This window comes from Podarcis cretensis (assembly GCF_951804945.1).
Source record: "Podarcis cretensis genome assembly, chromosome: 12".
In the NCBI taxonomy this organism is placed as follows: Eukaryota; Metazoa; Chordata; class Lepidosauria; order Squamata; family Lacertidae; genus Podarcis; species Podarcis cretensis.
Genome location: NC_137181.1, coordinates 3277325 through 3301264, shown reverse-complemented (window position 1 = coordinate 3301264; position 23940 = coordinate 3277325). Strand labels below are relative to the sequence as shown.

At 48.9% G+C, this 23940-nt stretch overlaps 1 protein-coding gene and 1 long non-coding RNA gene across 3 annotated transcripts in view; both read right to left on the bottom strand.

The window, feature by feature from the left end:
* Positions 1-657: 657 nt before the first annotated feature.
* The window catches only part of LOC307199358, a 155486-nt gene continuing 132203 nt past the window's right edge, over positions 658-23940 (bottom strand). The window contains exon 2 of the long non-coding RNA XR_013831922.1: positions 658-1433. This is a non-coding gene — a long non-coding RNA (uncharacterized lncRNA). The remainder of the gene's footprint in view (positions 1434-23940) is intronic.
* CCM2 (CCM2 scaffold protein) overlaps positions 803-23940 on the bottom strand; it is a 51775-nt gene continuing 28637 nt past the window's right edge. For both annotated transcript variants that reach the window (XM_079946950.1, XM_079946951.1), the window contains exons 2-10: positions 20023-20199; positions 17794-17877; positions 16448-16631; positions 14017-14153; positions 11314-11449; positions 10110-10167; positions 9469-9607; positions 4907-5045; positions 803-3064 (exon numbers count right to left, since the gene is read on the bottom strand). In XM_079946950.1, coding sequence (XP_079803076.1) covers positions 2784-3064; positions 4907-5045; positions 9469-9607; positions 10110-10167; positions 11314-11449; positions 14017-14153; positions 16448-16631; positions 17794-17877; positions 20023-20199 — 1335 coding nt within the window. In that variant the 3' untranslated portion in view covers positions 803-2783. The remainder of the gene's footprint in view (positions 3065-4906; positions 5046-9468; positions 9608-10109; positions 10168-11313; positions 11450-14016; positions 14154-16447; positions 16632-17793; positions 17878-20022; positions 20200-23940) is intronic.

The window sequence follows — 23940 nt, the reverse complement described above, 5'->3', positions numbered from 1 at the left end:
CAGCTCTGGTAATAAACTGAATTGCCCTGTTGTTCCTTTGCCACCCTTTTGGACTCTGGCAGGTAGGAACCTCCTGTCTCCTGAACTAGGCAAGCTGGTCGTTCTAGGAACAACTGCTTAAGAACTGGTGCCAGAGCTTGATTTTTCCTCTGCCCTCCCCATACCTTTCCCCTTGTATGCCATGGCTACAATCTAGCAGAAGTTGGATCTCTTGTGGATGCTTTAATTGAGATTCCTGCAAGGCAAGGGGGTTGGACTAGATCTCCCTTCCAACTCTGCAATCCTATTGTTCTATTAAAAAAGTAGGATTTGGGGGACATCTTGTCGCAAGAGCGATCCACAACTGTAATGCAGAAGAAAAGGAGCCTCTCGTACAAAATGACGAGTTTAAGAGGTGGCCAGGGAGGGAGAAAGAGGAGTGGAGAACAGCTCTGGGGATTAAGGAGTGCCGGTTACAGCTTTGCTGATGTAAAACGAAGCAAGAGCAACTCAATTTGCTGAGTGGGCTGCAGGTGGCTGTTTCAGCAGAGAACTGCAACTCGCAAGGGAGGGAAAAGAAAAAAGAAAATGTCGTTTTCCATTGTGGCTGTAAACCCGCCCCCCCCCAAAAAAAACCCCCAACACACTCAGTCAGGATCCCCATTCAAAGAGCTAAAATAGTATACAGGTCAGTTTATAATAGCCAGCAGAGATCTTGTGGCATGAAATACATATACAAAAATAACTGTGCATTTATATGTATAATATATACAACACATATACATTATGTATATATTTCTTCCACTTCTGGTTCCTTTTAAAAAAACAAAACACAAACAAACAACCCCCCCCCCAATCAATAAATCTACCCCACACTTTAGGCTTGCTGTCAAACTCTCGCACTTGAAGAATCACCAGACTCCCGTCTGTGAGGATCTTGAATGCCCAAGTTACTGTTGTCTCAAAAAAATGGAAGAATCTACTATAGGCTGGCACTCAACCAACCCCCATGTCCAGCTGCAGGGTTCCAAGACCCCTGCTCTGCCAGCCAGGACTGCCCTGCGCCCAGCAAACTACCATCCCTGCGCAACCAACGCATCCCAGGTAGAAATGATAGCACCAAATTCGTGGCACCATTTCGAGGGTGGGGGTTCGTGTATCTGTGTCCGTTGACCAGGGTAAGGAAATGTCACGATCTGGTGCAGTCAGAAGTCAGGGTGGGAGCTGATTGCTTAGATGTGGGCAGCCTGACTCGGCTGATGGCTTTGCTCGAGGGCCAGATGAGCTAGACCTGCGGGCGCTGCTCTTGACTGGAGTTATCACGTTCAAGTTAAGCTCGCTTGGTCCAGTGGCAAGCGCCGAGGTGACAGCCCATTTCAGCCAGGCTGCTATAGTACACAAATGAAATACCGTGAAAATCCCTGAAACGAGAAGTAATCGACTAGAAATATTATCTGAGAGAATCCTCTGGCAATCCGCACAGAATTTTGCTTATTGGTTGCCATAAATTTGATTTTAATTAATTTTTATAATGAAATGTTTTTAGAATCGTTGGGTTATTTTGATTGTTGTTAGCCGCCCTGAGCCCAGCTTCGGCTGGGGAGGGTGGGATATAAATAAAATTTATTATTATTATTATTATTAAACTAAATAATAAAAATCAAAAAGTTGAAGGAAAAAATGAGAAAAACCTAGAATTGAACAAAGCCTTAAAGGGATGCCGGCTACAAACCTCGTGTCACTGAACTATTCAGTTTCCTCAGAAGGAAATAGAGAAATCATGAACCTTAAATGACCAAATTCAAAGAAAGGGGATGAAACTCCCCAAAATTATAATTATAATTAAGAAATTTAATAGAGAGCAAAGGGACTATGACACAGGTAGAGTTTATAACTGGTGGTTGGATTCTGGAAATAATAGGTTTTTCTAATTTTTTCCTTAAACTCTTTGATTTTTATTATTTAGTTTAATTCTATAAGATAATATTTCTAGTTGATTACTTCTCGTTTCAGGGATTTTCACGGTATTTCATTTGTTTTGTGTAATTTCTCGGTTCTGTGATGGTCTTTTTTCTACAGGCTGCTATAATACGACCGAGTTGCGATTGCCAACGTTGTGGCTTCAGAGAAGGAGCAGAGGCAGCTGGCCAGGGTTTGGGGGCAAGGGAAAGATCATCTCTTGCCGATGCCTTTGCCCGCAACCAAGCAGGCAAAGGGCTCGGCTTGGCGCAACCAAGGCCACCTTCTGGTCTGGAACAGAAATGTTAGGACGAAACACCTGGGGTGTTCAGTTAATTCACATTGCAATGAACTTCATTGGAAAGTAACAAACAAACATACACGCACTCGCCCCCCCCCCCCCGGGAAAAAAACCAAAAAGGTTAGAAATGTCATGTGCAAAAAACCGTAAACCGGCTTGTCGAGTTCTTGCGGACTGGCCGTCCTGGGCAAAAGCCAGCGCTGCTTTCGCGTCGGATTCATGGCTCTCCAATAATTCCCAACCTGCAAACGCTCTCCATCCTGCGAGGGGCTGATCCTGCCAAGCCCCTCTCCATGGCTTGCTCCTTCACAGAAGAGGAACACGAGGTCAAGGGCCCCTCTCTATAAAGGGCCCCGGAAGGAAGGAAGGGGAGTCGTAAGGGAAATATCCCCTTTCCGCTTCACCCAGAACCAAAAGCGTTCCTATTATTCCCAGAGCGAAGAGAGGAGAGTGTGTGCACGACTGAGCGAGCAACAAGGCCGGGTTATTCCTTGCAGGGGGAAAATGCCTCTTCTTTTCCTCTTTCTCTCTCCCTCCGAACCTTTCAGGAAGAATCGTGGTCCATGCTGCACCCGAGAGCCTCGATGTCGTTGCTGATGTCCGAAATCATGCGGTCCCACTCGTCTCCCTCCGAGGGGGCGGACTGGTCGTCCGAGCTCCCCGCGGCACCGTTGCCGTTGGTGGTGGAGTTGGAGGTTGTGCTGACCGTCCGCCGGTACCTCCCAAAGCTGTCGGTGATGATGCCTCGCCCGTCCTTCACGCCAATCGTCTCCAGGAAGTTCTCAAAGTATTGGCTGTCCTTCTCCGGGATGAATGGTCTAAGGCCTTTTTGGGGGGAGAAGGGAATGGAACAAGGAATAATAATAATAATACAGTGGTACCTCAGGTTACATACGCTTCAGGTCACAGACTCCGCTAACCCAGAAATGGTGCTTCAGGTTAAGAACTTTGCTTCAGGATGAGAACAGAAATCGTGCTCCGGTGGCGCAGCAGCAGCAGGAGGCCCCATTAGCTAAAGTGGTGCTTCAGGTTAAGAACAGTTTCAGGTTAAGTACAGACCTCAGGAATGAATTAAGTACTTAACCTGAGGTACGACTGTAATAATAAAATTTTTTATTTATACCTTGCCCTCCCCAGCCAGAGCCGAGCTCAGGGCGGCTAACACCAGTAAAATTACAGTAAAAACATAATAGAGGGGGGTGGAAACCAATTTAAAATACAGGTTAAAATGCGATTTAAAATGCAGCCTCATTTTAAAAGTCAAAACCATAAGGGGAGGGAAACATAAGGGACAGATTGAGTCCAAACCAAAGGCCAGGCGGAACAGCTCTGTCTTGCAGGCCCTGCGGAAGGATGTCAAGTGCCGCAGGGCCCTGGTCTCTTGTGACAGAGCATTCCACCAAGTCGGGGCCAGTACTGAAAAGGCCCTGGCCCTAGTTGAGACCAATCTAACCACCTTGTGACCTGGGACCTCCAAAATGTTGTCATTTGTGGACCTTAAGGCCCTCCGCGGGGCCTACCAGGAGAGGCGGTCCCAGAGGAAGAGATGGCGGTACAGTGGCTTTCAACAAAATATTAAAATACTGTAATGCATCAAACATTAAAAGCTTCCCTAAACAGGGCTGCCTTCAGATGTCTTCTAAAAGTCTGGTAGTTGTTGTTCTCTTTGACATCTGGTGGGAGGGAGTTCCACATGGTGGGCACCACTACCGAGAAGGCCCTCTGCCTGGTTCCCTGTAACTTGGCTTCTCGCAGGGAGGGAACTGCCAGAAGGCCCTTGGAGCGGGACCTCAGTGTCCGGGCAGAACGATGGGGGTGGAGGCACTCCTTCAGATATACTGGACCGAGGCTGTTTAGGGCTTTCAAGGTCAGCACCAACACTTTGAATTGTGCTCGGAAACGTACTGGGAGCCAATGCAGATCTCTCAGGACCGGTGTTATGTGGTCCTGGCAGCCACTCCCAGTCACCAGTCTAGCTGCCACATTCTGGATTAATTGCAGTTTCCGGGTCACCTTCAAAGGCAGCCCCACGTAGAGCACATTGCAGTAGTCCAAGCGGGAGATAACAAGAGCATGCACCACTCTGGCAAGACAGTCCGCAGGCAGGGAGGGTCTCATCCTGCATACCAGATGGAGCTGCCCTGGACACAGAATTGACCTGCGCCTCCATGGACAGCAGCGAGTCCAAAATGGCTCCCAGGCTGCGCACCTGGTCCTTCAGGGGCACAGTTGCCCCATTCAGGACCAGGGAATCCTCCACACCCGCCCGCCTCCTATCCCCCCAAAACAGTACTTCTGTCTTGTCAGGATTCAACCTCAATCTGTTAGCTGCCATCCAGCCACCTTAGGGACTCCGCTTTGGATTTGTGTAGAGTTTACTCCATAGCCTTTTCTTCTCTCAAAAGATTATCCCGCCAAGTTTAGAATCAGCGTCTTTCTTCTCCTAGATCAGGCATGGGCAAATTCGGTCCTCCAGATGTTTTGAGACTACAAGACCCATCATCCCTGACCTCTGGTCCTGTTAGCTTGGGATGATGGGAGTTGTAGTCCCAAAACATCTGGAGGGCCAAGTCTGTCTATGCCTGTCCTAGACGGGGGGATATACGGACACCAGCAACTTTCATTCATTCAATCTCGGGGGTCAGGGGGTCAGGTGGGGACACTCACCTAGCAGAAGGAACTTCCGGCTATCCCCATAGAGCTGTCGCAGGCTGACGCAGAACTCGTGTATGGATGCCCCGTTGCGGTATTCGCGCAAAAGCATGGCAAACTGCTGGATCTCATGAGAGGAGAGTTTTGTTCGTAGCTAGGAAAGAAAAGGGTGGGGAGAATAAAAGCTAAGTCAGCGTAGGTTCCAGCATTGGAAGAAAAGGGTGTTGAAACGGAAGCCGCAATGCCTTTTGTTTGATTTTCCACGTAACATCAGGAAAGATCCGCGACGAAGGTTTACGTCCCAGGAGGTGGGGCAGCGGTTAAGCTCACAGCCGGCTAAAAACTAGGAAGAAGTTTCTGATGGAAAGAGCTATCAGACGGTGTAACAAACGGAGTTGAGAATTCTGTTCCACCTTAAGGAACAGGCATGGGGAATAGTTGTATGTAACATGTCTGTTTACATTACAGCACAGCTTGCTGGGAACTTCCATTCTGTGTACAGTGGTACCTCAGGTTACATACGCTTCAGGTTACAGACTCCACTAACCCAGAAATAGTGCTTCAGGTTAAGAACTTTGCTTCAGGATGAGAACAGAAATTGTGTTCCGGCGGCGCGGCAGCAGCAGGAGGCCCCATTAGCTAAAGTGGTGCTTCAGGTTAAGAACAGTTTCAGCTTAAGAACAGACCTCCGGAACGAATTAAGTACTTAACCCGAGGTACTACTGTATAGCTTTTGCTGTTTTGCTTTGGACACAAAGGAGAACAGACATGTTTCTTTTTGTCCTGATCTATGCTGTATAAAAAAGGTAAAGGAACCCCTGACCATTAGGTCCAGTTGTGGCCGACTCTGGGGTTGCGGCGCTCATCTCACCTTATTGGCCGAGTGAGCCGGTGTACAGCTTCCGGGTCACGTGGCCAGCATGACTAAGCCGCTTCTGGCGAACCAGAGCAGCGCACGGAAACGCCATTTGCCTTCCTGCTAGAGTGGTACCTATTTATCTACTTGCACTTTGACGTGCTTCGAACTGCTAGGTTGGCAGGAGCAGGGACCGAGCAACGGGAGCTCACCCCGTTGCGGGTATTTGAACTGCCGACCTTCTGATCGGCAAGCCCCAGGCTCTGTGGTTTAACCCACAGTGCCACCCGCGTCCCTGCTTGTAAATATGCTCACACAGCCTCTTGTGCCACTTCTGTTGTGCTGCGTGTTCTCTGCTGAATAGTGTGCACAGTCTTCTAAAGCCTGTGTCACAGATTTATGCTGCATGAGGACTGGAGTTTGCTTGACACACCGGCCGGTGGGCTGAGCCAGCTGGGGGCCTGCCAATTGCCCCCGTTTCCTTGGATGCATGTTAACAGGAAGACGATGGTTCCGTTAATGTCAAAGTTGCAGGTTTGATCCCTGTGTGTATATTCCTGCACTGCCAGGGGGTTGGACTTGATGATCCTTAGAGTCCTTTCCAACACCACAATTCTTTGATGCTATGCACCCACCACGTGACAGCCCTATAGATATTTGAAGACAGCTATTAAAGATATGCAGATGACACAACCTTGATAGCAGAAAGTGAGGAGGAATTAACCTTTTAATGAGGGTGAAAGAGGAGAGCACAAAATATGGTTTGAAGCTCAACATCAAAAAAATTAAGATCATGGCCACTGGGCCTATCACCTCCTGGCAAGTAAAAGGGGAAGAAATGGAGGCAGTGAGAGATTTTACTTTCTTGGGCTCCATGATCACTGCAGATGGTGACAGCAGCCACAAAATTAAAAGACGCCTGCTTCTTGGGAGAAAAGCAATGACAAACCTAAGCAGCATTTTAAAAAGTAGAAACATCACCTTGCCAACAAAGGTCTGTGTAGTAAAAGCTATGGTTTTCCCGGTAGTGATGTATGGAAGTGAGAGCTGGACCATAAAGAAGACTGATCGCCAAAGAATGGATGCTTTTGAATTCTGGTGTTGGAGGAGACTCTTGAGAGTCCCATGGACTGCAAGAAGATCAAACCTCTCCATTCTGAAGGAATTCAGCCCCGAGTACTCACTGGAAGGACATTTCCTGAAGCTGAGGCTCCAAGACTTGGGCCACCTCATGAGAAGAGAAGACTCCCTGGAAAAGACCCTGATGTTGGAAAAGATGGAGGGCACAAGAAGGGGACAACAGAGGGCGAGATGGTGGGATAATGTTCTCGAAGCTACCAGCATGAGTTTGACCAAACTGCGGGAGGCAGTGGAAGACAGGAGTGCCTGATGTGCTCTGGTCCAGGGGGTCACAAAGAGTCGGACATGACTAAACGACTAAACAACAACATTGAATCATCTCTCAGCCTCCAGCATTTCTGACGCTCTGGCAAAGCTCTCCCCACCCAGCTGTTTTCCAGCTGTTTCAGACACCACCTCCTAGTGTGTGATGGAGCAACGCAGGACAAGAATGAAGGATGCCGAATAGATCTGGCAGGAGGCCGAACTTGAGAAAAGGCTTTGTTTTTAACCGTGTGCCGAGGAAGAACTCCGGAGTGGAATTTTAATGGGGGAGACTGGACATGTACTCTGTCAACTATTTATGGCTGCAGCCCGTACGCAAGTTGGTAGACAGCGGAAGGAGTGGAATGTGACCTTGAACCATCCAGATAAACACTGCAAAGAACTGGACAATGGAAGATAGTAATTAATTCTCCCAGCACAACGGGTCTGAAACAACAATTTGTATGAAATTGATTTTATACAGTGAGGGGGAAAAGTATTTGATCCCCTGCTAAATTTGCCCGTTTGCCCTCTGGCAAAGAAATGACCAGTCCATAATTTTAATGGTTGGCTTATTGTAGCTGTGCGAGACAGAATAACAACAGGAACCCCCCCCCCCCCCAGAAACCCAGAAGACAAAAGTCAGAGATTGATGTGCATTATAATGAGCGAAATAAGTGTTTGATCCCTTTGCAAAATATGACTTAGTACTTGGCGGCAAAACTCTCGTTGGCAATTACAGAGGTCAGACGTTTCTTGGTTGTGGCCACCAGGTTTGCACACATCTCAATAAACCTACCATTAAAATTATGGACTGGGTCATTTCTTTGTCAGAGGGCAAACGGGCAAATTTAGCAGGGGATCAAATACTCCCCCCCCCCACTGTACTTATGAGATTTAACTGTGGCGCTGTTTGTAAAGGTGGAAAATGCGTCCAGCTGCAAGAATAATCTAACTGATTAATAATCTATTTTGACTGATGGATGACAACTGAACACTAAATAAGGAACGATGCAGCTGTGGCAGGAAATGGCCAACATATGTTTGCAACAGAAGCGGGAAACCCGATTTTTAAAAATTGCATTAAAGTAATGTTTTTGGATTGGTAGTAATTTGGAAAATGAATAAAATAATAATTGCAGACTCCACTTCCTGGCTGGCTGGGGAGGGTCCCAGGGAGGAGAGGGAAGGCCTGGCCCAGGCCACTCCCAAAATGTCCTTGGACTCCCATCAGCCTCAGCCATCACAGCCAGTGGACTGGAGGATGATGGGAGTTGTAGTCCTGGCACCAACCGGAGGCCACAGCATTTCCACTGCTTCTCTAAAGGAAGAGTAAGGGACTTGCAGCCATAGCTGTCAACCGTCCCTTATTTGGCGGGAAACTCCCTTATCCCAGTGCCGTGTCCCGCTGCTGTCCCTTATTGATGATGTCCCTTAAATTTCCCGGGTTTCATGCTCGCCTGGCTCGGGAGGGAAGCAGTGGCTTGGGGTCCTCCGCTGTGAGAGACAGCGCGCGCTAGCGCTGTCATCCTGGCGCAAGGAGTTCCATCGGCCCTTCCCTGCCCAAGAGAGAGGGGGGAGGGAGAAAGACTCTCGCCCACGAGCCCGGAGGTGGCAGCGGTGGTGGCAGCTGAGGAGGCGGCCTGAGGGAGGAGGAAGAGGGGGGGATGGGGAGGGACGCAGAAGGGCGGCACTTCAGCGGCTGCCGCAGTGCTGCGACTGCCTCATGCCGAATTGACAGCATCTGTCAATCATAAGGAAGGATTCAAAACCGGCGGGACCATAAATTAACGGAAGACTGGAGTAAATTTACGGACTACTTGAAAAGCATATGTGAAGATCCAGACGACGTTTGTAGGTTTGCAAGACGTTTTGTGAGGAGTATTATTGGAAGTACTGCAAAATTGGAGAAGGGGAAGGATGATTTGTTAAGAGATGTAAAGGCAATATAAAGTTAAGAAATGCATAAGAAGTGGTTAAAACGGTGGATGCTGATGGAAGTCTAAAAAGATTGTATAAGTGATAAGTTTTGTGGTACATTTTATAATTTATATGTTAAAATCAATAAAAAATTTAAAAATAAAAAAAAAAAATGACAGCATCTCTCAATCCTACCAATGTATGCAACTCTTCACAATAGCAAAATCCCTTATTTTGGCTGCTGATCTGTTATTTTCGGGGCTGCTGGTCCCTTATTTTCAAATCTGTAAGTGGACAGCTATGCTTGCAGCTTCCAATGATCCCCCAGCTAAGTGTGTGACAAGCCCCTTGGTCCCACCCCTACACCCCCAAAGGGGACCAAGATTTCCCTGGAGAAAACCTTCCTCCCTGCCCCTACCGTCATCATGTAGTCCTGAAGCAGTTCCGTTGCGGTGGTGCTCAGCTCGCTCTCGCTGGCCGCCTTGGCGTGGGGAGATGGCTGTGCCGAGAAGGAAGAAGGGGAGTTGCCACCGGTCTCCAAGGACTCGGGGAAAGAACTGCAAATGCACAACAGGTCCACGCGTCACCCTCACTGAGCCGAGGGGCCTTCCATCTCCTCCTCCCTCCCCGTCAAGTTTTCCTTTCGTGCTGCGTCCGTCGGGTTGTAAGCCTGAGGGTTCGGGCCTGAACTGATACCTGCCCCCTTTTTGCATGTTCTGGGAGCCTTTTTTTGGTTGAAGGTTTGTAAGGAGGGGGAACTGTTTGATAAAGAATAGAGGAGCGCTCCATTGTCTCATACCACATGGGACGGCACCGACTGCTTTGGGAAGCTAGCAGACGTTTTACTTACAATTAAGCAATATATGGATTTTGTGAAATAAATACACACACGCCCAGTGCTATTTTTCTGGAAAAAGAGGTGCCAGAACTCAGCATGAACGCCTGCCTTGTTCTGTTCTAATAGCAATGGTGCCTACCTGGGAGGCGTCAGAACTGAGTTCCAGCTGAAAAAAGCCCTGCAGATGCCCCATTCTTGCCTGCTGCCCTAAGTATACTCACAAAGTGCTTGCTTCCGTTTCGTAGGAATCTTTAACGTCCACTTTTGTAGAAGAGTCATCTGCAAGGAAGTAGCCAGAGAAAGGCGGTATGCAAATTAAAAGGGAAATGCAAAAATAAATTGAAATATCTGGGCTAGATAAGATGAGGGAAGCCACTTCAGCCCAGTTTGCTGCCGGTGGATATTATTATTATTATTAATTTTAATTATTTCCCCCCTCTCCCTATATATATTACATTACATTACGGTCTTCAGTCAAAAACATCCTGAAGGTCCCGGGCCACAGAGAGGTTAGACTGGCCTCAACCAGAGCCAGGGCTTTTTCGGCTGTGGCTCCGATCTGGTGGAACGCTCTGTCCCAAGAGACTAGGGCCATGCGGGACTTGACATCTTTCCGCAGGGCCTGCAAGACGGAGCTGTTCCCCCAAGCCTTTGGCCAGGGCACAGACTGACTCCCTCCTTTGGCAATCTTCGCAGAACTCTAGCCCAATGGCTGCCATCAATTATGATTTGAATTAATTTTATAATTAAATGATTTTAGAATGCTGTATTATTTTATTGTTGTTAGCCGCCCTGAGCCCGGTTTCGGCTGGGGAGGGCGGGATATAACTAAAAATGTATTATTATTTATTATTGTTATTACAGTGGTGCCCCGCAAGATGAATGCCTTGCAAGACGAAAAACCCGCTAGACGAAAGGGTTTTCCGTTTTCAAGACGCTTCGCAAGACAAATTTCCCTATGGGCTTGCTTTGCAAGCCGAAAACGTCTTGCGAGTCTTGCGATTTTTTTTCGCTTCCCCCCCTTTTTCTAAGCCGCTAATAGCCGCTAAGCCACTAATAGCGCTAAACGGGTTGCTTTGCAAGACGAAAAAACCGCTAGACGAAGAGACTCGCGGAACAGATTCTTTCCGTCTTGCGAGGCACCACTGTATTATTATTACATTACATGATGAAACAAGAAAAAAATCCCCATGAACCAATGACCCCCTTCCCCCACCCCAACAGCAAGTTTAGAGCCGCCTTTGCCAACCTCGTGCTCTGCCCATGCTACAACTCCCATCATCTCTGGGAGGATGCCAGGTAGGCAAAGGCGAGATCACATGACCGCTCAGTCGTGCAGGTGGACTGGAGCAGTCTGGGCCTGCTCACTTCCCCTCTGCAGCAGCCGCTTGCAAGAGGAACCCAAACCGCGGCTGTTTCTCCTACCGCTGTGCAGGGAGAGGTGTCGCGTTGGCGTGGAGGCCCCGTCGAATATTGCTCTGTCGAGGAAGTCTATGGTGGACTCCGTGTAAACAATGTGGAAGACTTGGCTGAGAAGCGAGCAGAGTTCCTCTGCAGTTACCTGGAGAAGGACGAAACAGGGCGGGATATAAATAAAAAATTATTATTATTATTATTGCAGGTCGGATGGGCTTTGGGGGAGAAGCTCATCAGACATGCAAAACAAACTTGTTTCATCAAAACTATGGCCAACGAGAGACAAATTGAACGGCTTTTGGCTAATTACAGGTAACTCCCCATTTACGTGCGATCTAGCAGCATATGACCCTGCACATGCTGGAAATCTGAAAATGGGGACTGTGGGAATGTCCGGGGAGGCAGGAGAGGATATACTGTTTATTAATATCCTTCCTAACTTGCGCTAGCAAGTTCTATAACTTAGCAGAGTTTCACATTCCCCTTTTTAACGCACAGTGGATAGCGGGTTGCAGGCTTGTGTAAGCCCCTCACTATTTTATACAGTTCAGTATTGAATTGTATATTCGTGCACGCCCTTCAACCGTTGAATAAAGTTGTAAATATGCTCTTCTGGGTGCATCTTCTGTTGCCCAGTCTGCTGAAAAGGGCGTGCACAAGTCCTGGAATGTGTTTGAGGCTCGTGTCGCTAATTGACTGATGCTGTTCTACGGGAGATTGATGGATCGTCTGGAGATGACGTATAGGCTGCCTGATGCCTTTGTCTCCCTGGCAGTATCCCAACAGTAAGTTCCCTTTTATCCCTCTTAAAAGAATAAACACACCACAATCTTGTGTAAAGTATATAAAAGAAGTTTACTCACATTCAGTTCACAGTTGGATCCCTGAAGGCATACTTAGTTACAAAGTACAGTGGTGCCCCGCAAGACGAATGCCTCGCAAGACGAAAAACTCGCTAGACGAAAGAGTTTTCCGTTTTTGAGGTGCTTCGCAAGACGAATTTCCCTATGGGCTTGCTTCGCAAGACGTTTTCGTCTTGTGAGTTCTTGCGAGTTTTTCCCCTCCCCCCCTTTTTCTAAGCCGCTAATAGCCGCTAAGCCGCTAATAGCACTAATCCGCTAATAGCCGTGCTTCGTAAGACGAAAAAACCGCAAGACGAAGAGACTCGCGGAACGAATTAATTTCGTCTTGCGAGGCACCACTGTACATGCATGTGAATCTAGCTAAAATCTTTGGCTATGAGGGATCGCCAAAGAAGACTGCAGCTCCCATCAGTCCCAGGTGGGATGGTCAATGATGGGAGTTGGAGTCCAGCAATCTCTGGAGAAACACAGGCTCCCTAACATTGCCATAAGATATCAGAAGTCCACTCCACAGTTCACGCAGAGCAAGGGTTTCAGCGAGGTTGCCTCTGTTCTGCAGAACAGCATCCCTGCTGATATACGACAGGCACCTGATATCTGCACCTGGGTGGAAGGTGCTTATTTTCCATGGGTTTTATTAACCTATCTTCAGTCGTGTTTTGCCCCGCTTATAAACAACTGTCTCAGCTGTTCTTATGGTGTGTCGGCAAATTGTCATGAGATGCGCGTAATTCATAAAGTAATGATAACACTTCAGATAATAATAATAATAATACTTCAGAGGAACAATTCAGGCAGAAGCAAAATTTCCTGGCGTTCTATGAAAAGGGAAAAAATACTGGAACATTTCTATCCACAGCGCAAGTTTTTGACAGGGTCACCATCTCCAGTCGCCGCTGACAAATGATTTCTGGTGGGCAGAATTATTACTGGGCAGAGGTCTCAAATAAAACAAAATGCTCTGTGCCTGTAAGTTGCACATCTGCAGGCAGGAAGGTGATCGTTTAAGCATCCATTCCACATACACTTGTTGTTTAGTTGTGTCCGACTCTTCGTGACCCCTGGACCAGCACATGCCAGGCACTCCTGCCTTCCACTGCCTCCCGCAGTTTGGTCAGACTCATGCTGGTAGCTTCGAGAACACTGTCCCACCATCTCGTCCTCTGTCGTCCCCTTCTCCTTGCACCCTCCATCTTTCCCAACATCAGGGTCTTTTCCAGGGAGTCTTCTCTTCTCATGAGGTGGCCAAAGTCTTGGAGCCTCAGCTTCAGGATCTGTCCTTCCAGTGAGCACTCAGGGCTGATTTCCTTCAGAATGGAGAGGTTTGATTTTCTTGCAGTCCATGGGACTCTCAAGAGTCTCCTCCAACACCAGAATTCAAAAGCATACATTCTTTGGCGATCAGCCTTCTTGATGGTCTAGCTCTCACTTCCATACATCACTACTGGGAAAACCATAGCTTTAACTATACGGACCTTTGTTGGCAAGGTGATGTCTCTGCTTTTTAAGATGCTGTCTAGGTTTGCCATAGCCTTTCTCCCAAGGAGCAGGCGTCTTTTAATTTCGTGACTGCTGTCACCACAGACACTATTTTTTCCTAATTGGAAAGATCCTGCTTTGCTGTATCGGTGAGAGAAGGATGCCTTGTTAGACCACAAGAGAGCGTAATATGACCCAGAGTCGATGCCTCTTTGCAGCCCGAGGGCATCTCTTTCACCTGCATAGCTGCACCTGTCCAAGGTGAAGGCAAGATCTTTCCTGGCAAAGGGAAGTCTTGCTGTCAGAAACGGACCTGCCTGAGGAAGGGGAGGGGAGGGGAGGGGAGGGGAGAGAGGCAGACATATCTTACTTTATTCTCCGTAGCCAGGACCACCAGGCAGCAAGCTTCGACAGGAACCGCTCCGCTCTCTGAGAGAGACCCTGACGTAAGAGCTTTCAAGCTTTCGGCACAAAGACTCTGGTTGGGGGAAATCCCGGGGTCCTGAGCTGAGAAAAACCAGAGGCCATTAGTGGAACCAGGAGGCAAGCTGCTAGGCCTGCGTGATTCTGCATAACCCCATCTCACCCCCTTGGGGGAAAAAGGGTATTTCTTTTGTAATGTTCTGGAACGACGAGCTCAGTCGTAAAGCCCAACTTTATGCTGCTTTCAAGCTGCTGTGACAGTATTTATTTATGTGCTTTCTTCTGTGGTTTCTTTTATTAATAAAGTAATTTTTAAAACGAACACTGTGCATTTGCTTAACAGTAGGGAAAACACTCGTTTAGGAACATAGGAAGTTGCTTTATCCAGAATCAGACTATTGAATTGAATGGGTGGCTGATGGGATTGGTATTGCTGAGCATTTGGGGTAAATTCGACCAGAACTGAGTACAGTGGACGCTCGGGTTGTGAACGTGATCCATGCCAGATGCAAGTTCACAACCCGCAGCATTCACAACCTGTGTTTGTGCACACGCAGGTTGCGATTCGGTGCTTCTGCGCAAAGCACGATTTAGCGTGTCAGGGGTTCAGGAGCAGAGGCACAGGGGAGAGAGGAAGCGGAGAGCGAAGGGGAACAATCCGAGGGCAGCGTAGGGGAGTATGACAGTGGGCCGAGAGATTCCATGAGCTTCTCCAGCGATTCGGAAGACTCCCAGAAGGGGGCACCGATGGCCAGGGCAAGGGGGGTCCCGGGAAGGACGCACCAGAAGCAAGGGGCCAGCGGCGACTCCCAAAGCAGCAGCTGGAGATCGGGACCAGCTTCTCCACCAGGGCGTAGCGGGGGGGAAGAGTCCCATGTGTCAGGGCCGGCTTCCCCTCCAGTGGGGAGAGAAGAAGATGAGGCAGGGCTGACCACGCCCCTATCGCTGAGTGAGGGAACGGAGGGGAAGTCAGACTCAGCCAACCCCCCCGAAGGGGGAAGCAGTGACAGGAGCAGTGTAACGGTCAGGAGGAAAGTTGCCGGCTGGGCGCGCGCGCCAAGTTCAAATGTACAGGAGCGCGGGACAGCAGGGAGGTCGGATTGGGAGCCAGGTCCTAAAGCACGCCGGAAGCAGGGGGAAGAATCCGGGGAATCAGCATCAGAAGAGTCCAGAAAGGGCGACACACCAGAGGGCAGAAGGACCCAGAGGAGAAAGGAGCAGAGGAGGAGGTGGAGCAAGGCTAGGGTCTTGAACTGGTGTCGAGGGGGAGGAGATTCAGATGGAGCTTCAGCGGTCTAGGATTGAGACGTAGAGCTGCACGCCGCGGCTTTGAAATGGAAACTGAACCTTAATAAAGACTTTTGTATATAGTAAGAACTGGCGTTGGTCCTTTGTGAGCTGGGACCTTGGGCAGCTCTGGCATAGCGCTTCTGCGCAAACGTGACCACCGAAACCCGGAAGTAACCCGTTCCGGTACTTGCGGGTTTCGGCAGTCCGCAACCTGAAAAAACACAACCAAAAGCTTCTGTAACCCGAGGTATGACTGCACAGTGGTACCAGAGAGCCAGTGTGGTGTAGTGGTTAAGAGCGGTGGACTCGTAATCTGGTGAACCGGGTTTGATTCCCTGCTCCTCCACTTGCAGCTGCTGGGTGACCTTGGGCTAGTCACACTTCTCTGAAGTTTCTCAGCCCCACTCACCTCACAGAGTGTTTGTTGTGGGGGAGGAAGGGAAAGGAGAATGTTAGCTGCTTTGAGACTCCTTTGGGTAGTGATAAAGCAGGATATCAAATCCAACTCTTCTACCTCTGGTTGTGAACGGGATCCGTTCCGGAGGCCCATTCGCAACACGAAAAGCCCGCAACATGAAGCGCCGTATCTGTGCAAGTGCACAGCGCAATTTGGTGCTTCTGCGCATGTGCCGAAACCCGGAAGTAACCCTTTTCGGTACTTCCGGGTTGTCGTGGGACACAATCTGAAAAAGCCTAACATGAAGCAAACGTAACGTGAGGTATGACTGTACAAGAAAGGGGATTCTGACTAAACGTCAGGAAGAACGTTTTGGCAGTGGGAGCTGCCTGACAGGGGAACGGACTCTCTTGGGAGGTTGCGGACTCTTTTTCCTTGGGGGCTGGGCTAGATGACCCTATGGGTCCCTTCCAATTCTCTGATTCCGTGATTTGCATTGCCGAGGGAGTCTGTTCCATGGCTGAACAGTTTGTTCTCTGACAGAATCGGTCTTTCTCAGACGCAGCAGAGTCCTGCTGCAGATGGGACACTTAGCTGCTCCCCAGGAGAGCTGCACAAGAGCTGATGGACGCAGCAGGCTCTTGTGGCTACCAAGACCTGCCCCCGCCAATCAGCCCCTTCGCCAGCCTACCTGTTTTCAACACCACCAGGTGCGAGGAGTCGTCGCGGATGTAGGAAACCGACGCGATGTCATGGATTGGGACCCTGAGTATGATATCTTCGCCATCCCGCCACACCAGTTTGACGTTGTAGGCGGAGAGGCTGATCACAGCGTCGTGTTCCTGCGTCAGCTGCCCTGGAAGCTTATGAGCCCTCTAGGACGAAGGCGGGAGGGGAAGAAGAGGCAGGGTATTAAACGACCACGAGGAGGGATAGCTCAGCTGGTAAAGCACGGGACTCTCGGGGTCTTGGGTTCAAATCTCAAGATTTCCGAGCACAATTCAAAGTGTTGGTGCTGACCTTTAAAGCCCTAAATGGCCTCGGTCCTGTATACCTGAAGGAGCGTCTCCACCCCCATTGTTCTGCCCGGACACTGAGGTCCAGCTCCGAGGGCCTTCTGGTGATTCCCTAGCTGCGAGAAGCCAAGTTACAGGGAACCAGGCAGAGGGCCTTCTCGGTGGTGGCACCTGCCCTGTGGAACACCCTCCCACCAGACGTCAAAGAGAAGAACAACTGCCAGACTTTTATAGTAATAATAATAATAATAATAATGATTAAAAAAAAAATATTTATACCCCGTCCTCCACAGCCAAGACTGGGCTCAGGGCGGCTAACAAGCAATAATAAAAACAAGTTGAATGAATACAACTTAAAAACAAGATTAAAATACAACATTAAAACATTAAAATGCAGCCTCATCACAGGAGAAAGGAAAAAGAAAGAGGGGGAGGGAATCAAACTGGCTCCAAGCCAAAGGCCAGGCGGAACAACTCTGTCTTACAGGCCCTGCAGAAAGAAATCAGATCCCGCAGGGCCCTGGTTTCATGAGACAGAGTGTTCCACCAGGCAGGAGCCACTGTTGAAAAGGCCCTGGCCCTGGTTGAGGCTAATCTGACTTCCTTAGTGCCTGGGACCTCTAGGGTGTTGCTATTTATGGACCTTAAGGTCCTCCGCGGGGCGTACCGGGAGAGGCGGTCCTGTAGGTACGAGGGTCCTAGGCCGTGAAGACATCTGAAGGCAGCCCTCTTTAGGGAAGCTTTTAATGTTTAACAGACCACTGTATTTTAATACTCTGTTGGAGGCCACCCAGAGTGGCTGGGGAGGGCCGGCCAGATGGGCGGGGTATAAATAATAAATCCTATTCTATTCTAAATCCCACGATTCCTGCATTGCAGGGGTTGGATCAGATGATCCCCATGGTCCCTCTGCATTTCTATGGTTCTATGAAATCTTCTCCCCAGGTGGAAATGCTTCTCAAAGAAGGGTAACATGCCAGAACTGGGGGAAGAGAGAAACTCAAGACAAGCTGGTACGCACCTTTGCATTGTCTATCAAATGCAGAACTTCTGTTCGGCTGGAGGGGTTCAGGTACCCTGGGACCGATGCTAATTGACCTAAATACTGGAAAGCAATGAAGAATTGTCAGGGGGAATGGTGAAGTAAACTTTGTGAGTACCTGGAGTTAGCAAAATTGAAGGATTTAATAAGGCTTAAGTAAAAAAAAAAAATAATAATTCAGAAACAATGGAAATGTTTAAATGATTATTTATACAAGCAGGGCTCAAATACAAAAGTTTGGTTGTGTCTAGACCGACCTTGTGAAGAATACAGAGAACATAAAGATTTGATTGGTTATGAAAGAACCTAAGGAAAGGAAATGATTGAAGAACAGATGTAAATGCGAGCAAGAAAACTAAGAGACGTGTGGTGAATGCAGTGGAAGTCTTTTATAATATTTTAACTAAGATTTATATATTGCAGCATTTGAAGCAAGAATGCCGTAATATTTCAGGTTATGAAAAGTATTTTTTTCTTTTCTTTTTTCTTTATAATCTTCTATTTTTCCTTTTTTATTAGTTTTCATTTTGGAAAATATGTACATAAGTGTGTTTACAGTGTTCTTTGTTTTTCTTTGTTTAATTTCTATTTCTTGAAAAATTTAATAAAAATTAAAGAAAAAGAAAAAGAAGAATTGTCAGAGTGAGACGAAAGCAGGCACCAACTGCCCCTCGGTCCTCTGGAGGCCAGTGAGATTCTCAAAAAGCCCCGGGGAAGAGAGAACCCCGTTAATGCATCTCGCAGGAATGCGAAAAGCCCTGCTCTTAAAAACGGGAGACCACCTTTGAGGGGAGTAGGACAGAGGGAGGAGCACGGGTGACACACTCCACCCAGAAAGCTCCACCTAAACCAGTCTTTCTCCACAGCTGTTGTGGAACTACAACTCCCATCACCCCTAGCTAGCAAGGCCAGTAAATTGGAAGCAATATGCTTGGCCTTCATGTTTAAGCAGTATTATCTGAAGAAGAGCTCCTACCAATGACGAACTTAGTTGGTCTCTAAGATGCTACTGGAAGGATTTTTTTTATTTTGTTTCGACTACGGCAGACCAACACGGCTACCTACCTGTAACCAGTATTTTAATGTAATCAGTGTATCAAATAAGCTTTTATTATTTGCGGAATGCTTTCCCCAAGGAGTTTTGCCTGGGGCCTTTAGGCACCAGGCGAAAAGGTTTCTCTTCCTTTGGGCGTTTGGCTGAATATCATTTCCTGGCTTTTAAAATGTGTTTGTGGGAAGGGGCTTATCAGTTTGTTTTTGTTTTTATTAGGCATTTTGTACTCTCGTTTTTTATTTTTCTGTTGCAAAGTGCCCTGGGATCTTTGGATGAAAAGAGAGGTATGCAAATTTACGACAATGACAACCCCGGTGACTCTTTGGCGGGGCGGCTACCAGAGCCTTGCAGAGCCAGGAAGAGGCCCGGGCCAGGTAGATAATGTGCCCCCCCATTTTTTTACCCTGGGGATAACTGAAGTCTTATAAATAAGTAAGTATATAAATAATTTTAGTAAAAGCTATGGTTTTCCCAGTAGCGATGTATGGAAGTGAGAGCTGGAGCATAAAGAAGGCTGATCGCCGAAGAATGGATGCTTTTGAATTATGGTGCTGGAGGAGACTCTTGAGAGTCCCATGGACTGCAAGAAGATCAAACCTCTCCATTCTGAAGGAAATCAGCCCTGAGTGCTCACTGGAAGGACAGATCCTGAAGCTGAGGCTCCAAGACTTTGGCCACCTCATGAAAGAGAAGACTCCCTGGAAAAGACCCTGATGTTGGGAAAGATGGAGGGCGCAAGGAGGAGGGGACGACAGAGGACGAGATGGTGGGACAGTGTTCTCAAAGCGACCAGCATGAGTTTGACCAGACTGTGGGAGGCAGTGGAAGACAGGAGTGCCTGGCGTGATCTGGTCTAGGGGGTCACGAAGAGTCGGACACGACTAAACAACAACAACAACATAAATCATTTTCACAAAAGTTATGCTGACAAATAATTTTATTTCAAGGCTTGAACCGAATCTGAATATAAAGACAAAATGATTGTGAATATTCTGACCGAGGCCCCCTTTGGAATCGGGGGCCCGGGCCGAGTGGCCCATATGCCCCCCCCATCTGGGCCTGGCGGCTACAGCTCCCGCACTGAAACAGGCCAGGCCACCCCTGCAGATGGGGAAGAGGCTAAGCGGCCGAATCCAGGAGTAGGCTGCGGTTACCTTCACTTCCTTTTCGATGTAGTCGTTCAAGAGGATGTCGGGATCCACCCGGTCAGGCAAAGGGACGGAAACCGTGTGCAGCGGCCGCCTCTCTGTCACCTTCTCCTGCGTCTTCTTGTCCCGACCCACCTTTTCGCCTTTCAGGAAGACTCGCTTGAAAGGGGAGACTATGCCAGGCTGCGGGGCAGAAAGGGGTGGGGGAGAAGAGAGAGAGACACTTTAGGCATAGCTGTCAAGTGTCCCTTATTTGAAGGGACAGTCCCTTATTCCAGCGCCATGTCCCGCTGCTGTCCCTTATTGATAGATGTCCCTTAAATGTCCCTTAAATGATGTCCCTTAAATTTCAAAGGAAGCAGCTCCTCTCCTCTCCCTCCCTGCCGGCCAGGGAGGAGGGAGGCTCCAACTGTGTTGCTTGGCTGTGTTGCTCACCCAATAAGAAGTCTAAGAACGACTGGGAGGTGGAGCTTGCATGCCTTGTGTGTGGCTAGTTAATGCAAGCTGAGGGGGTTTTTGAATGCTGGACGCTATTTTGTTGCATGTGCTGCTGCAAACTTTGCAGTGCAAAGCCAGGCCGGGGAGCCATCTTAATTTGAGGCTGCATAGGCCTTGTGGTGCATGTGATTCAGATTCTATTCAGTTGAACCTCTGGTTACAAAGTTGGTTGGACAGTGTTCTCGAAGCTACCCAGCATGAGTTTGACCAGACTGCAGGAGGACAGGAAGACTGGAGTGCCTGGAACAGGTGAGGCTGCAGGTCCCTTATTTTCAAGGCTGCTGGTTCCTTATTTTCAAATCTGTAAGTTGACAGCTATGACTTTAGGACCAGCACTTGGCGGACCTGACTGCTATGCCCACAGAGCTACCTTGTTTGTGCCAAAGCGGAGCACTGCCTGTCAGATATGAATCAATTAAGGTAGCTATTTTTCGACGGAGGAGGAACAAAAAAGAGATGGAACAGAGCAGAGTGTTCCCAGTTTCAATGAGCTGAGCAGCCATTATATTAATTGCAGGCTGCTTCGCCTTGCTTTTTGAAAGGGCTCATTATTCACCTGTTCCTCTATAACTTTCCCCCCAAATGAGTGGCTGGTTCTCCGCCAGGTGCGGAGCTTTATTAGCTAAAAAACGAATTATAGGCGGCAGGGTACTTTCCTTCAACAACCCTCACCCCAACCAACACCAGCTGGGAACCACACTGGTCCGGGTCTCCTGCTGCCCGTCCCCATGGCTCTACCTTGCAAGATCGAAGGAGAGGGGAGGCTGGATCTCTTGAAACATCAGAAATCGTTGGCTTTGACCGGAGGTCCGTTCTTAACCTGAAACTGTTCTTAAACTGAAGCACCACTTTAGCTAATGGGGCCTCCTGCTGTTGCCGTGCCGCCGGAGCACGATTTCTGTTCTCATCCTGAAGCAAAGTTCTTAACCTGAAGCACTATTTCTGGGTTAGAGGAGTCTGTAACCTGAAGCATCTGTAACCTGAAGCGTATGTAACCCGAGGTACCACTGTATTTTTGTCAAGTTCCCCACATACAAGCAATTATAGGGTATTCATTGGGCAGCTGCAAAGACCACCTCGTGCACATTACAGGAGCTGGCAAACTTGGCATGCACAAACAGTCATTTCTACTCTTCCTCAGTTATCAGACTTTTGCTGGTTTATTGGTAAGACTTCAGTAAGTTTCAGAAGAACCCAATAGACAGAACAGGCACAAGCAGAACATGATCTAGCCCATTGCCACAACCCTGCAAAAGATAGACCACCTCGCAGTTCCAATGTTCACAGCTGTATTTTGGATTGGCTGCAGTTTCTGAGCAGTCTTCAAAGGCAGCCCCATGTATAATGCACGGCAGTAGTCTAATCTGAAGGTTTAGCTCTCCTAGTCAAAAACCGCTGAAAGGCACTCTGCACCGTGGCGGCAACCACGGAGAGCCGAGGTTCAAGGATCAGGAAGCAATAAGCCAAACACAGCAAGGCAGGAAGCGTGTTGCTGTGGCAAAGAGCCAAAGGGAAATGCTGACCTTATATCCCTTCCCGGCTCTTGCCACCAGGTGCAGTGAGTTACCAATCGGCCTCACCTGTGCAGCTCTCCAGAACAAACTTAGGAAGGCCCCAGTCCTGCAGAGCCCTATTGGTCACAGGGCCTGGCTCCTGCACGCACTCCTGACATTCTAGCTCTCAGGAACATCAGCAACAGTGTCGGAAGCTGCGGCAGCAGGTTCGAGTCTTGTTATAGCTAGAAGGAGGCTGCAGAGTGGAGACTTTTCCCTGCCGGGAACTTGAAGCAGATGGACCAAAGAGGCCTGCCAGCAGCCCCAGGTAGCTACTGCTTCTGCCTCCCCCAACCCGGCGCTCTTCAGACTGCAATCTAGGCATGGCGGCTGCGCTGTGGTTGTGATTCGAAAGCGGCTGAGGAAAGCCAGGAGATACGGTTCTACCTATGATAAGGGACGCGGGTGGCACTGTGGGTTAAACCACAGAGCCTAGGACTTGCCGATCAGAAGGTCAGCGGTTCGAATCCCCGCGACGGGGTGAGCTCCCGTTGCTCAGTCCCTGCTCCTGCCAACCTAGCAGTTCGAAAGCAAGTCAAAGTGCAAGTAGATCAATAGGTACCGCTCCAGCGGGAAGGTAAACCGTTTCCGTGCGCTGCTCTGGTTCGCCAGAAGCGGCTTAGTCATGCTGGCCACATGACCCGGAAGCTGTACCAATAAAGCGAGATGAGCACCGCAACCCCAGAGTCATCTACGACTGGACCTAATGGTCAGGGGTCCCTTTACCTTTTTATGATGGGGCCGGAAACCGTTTGAGCGAGTCTGGCAAGCAATGCAGGGTTAGGGGAGCCTCCGGTGGTTTGCTGAACTACAACTCCCATCATCCCCAGCAAGCATGGCCAATGGCCAGGAATGATGGGAAGTGCAGTTCGGCAAGCCTCCAGAGGGCCACAGGCCGCCCACGCCTGGAAGAAAGCAAATAAAGGCTTGCAAAGCAGCGCCACGCTTCCGTAAAGAAATGCAGAAGTAGGCAGCCCCAAGGCTTTCGAGGGGAAGCCATCCACATCTGGCCTGATAATAAATAAATATTTTTTATTTTATACCCCGCCCTTTCCGGTTCAGAAAACCGGGTCCAGGACAGCCAACAACAAATTTAAAACACTTAATTGATGCAACAAAAAACAGCATAAAATACAGTATAAAATGTGAATAATAATAAATTCAGAATTCAAAAATCAATTTAAGGGGGAAAATCCATCCAATAAACATCAGACGATCACCAGGGCTAGCTGGCTAAATTGGTCCTATTTGGGCCAGCAAGGAGACCAGGGGAGAATTAGCTGTGGGATCCCAGAGCGGGTAATCTTCATAAAAGGGGAAGGGGAGGGAAGGAAGGGGAATAAAAGATCAGGCTAATTTCAAAGTGAAAGCCAGGCGGAATAGCTCTGTTTTACAGGCCCGACAGAAGGAGGTTAAATCCTGAAGGGCCCTAGTCTCATGGGACAGAGCATTCCACCAGGTCGGAGCCACCACTGAAAAGGCCCTGGCCCTGGTGGAGGATAATCTGACTTCCTTGGGGCCCGGGACCTCTAAACTTGGCTATTCATGGACCTTAAGGTCCTCTGTGGGGCATGCCAGGTGAGGCGGTCCCGTAAATTCGAGGGCCCTAAGCCACAAAGGGCAGATGAGGCCAGCTTGGTGTCCTGGGCAAGGCTTGCTGGCCAAAGTGGGTGGGGCTGTAGCCGTGCCACCCCAGCGCTGCCAGGGGGGTGGGCTCAGCCTGCCATTCTTTGCAGAGCCCTTCTGCAGATCCCGGTGCCTAGCCACAATCATCACCAAGGGAGCCTTTCAAATCGGACAACAAGGATGCCTTTGTGGCTGCTATGCGACCCGGGAAGACACGCTTGCTATTACCGGGCAAGGAGGGGAGATG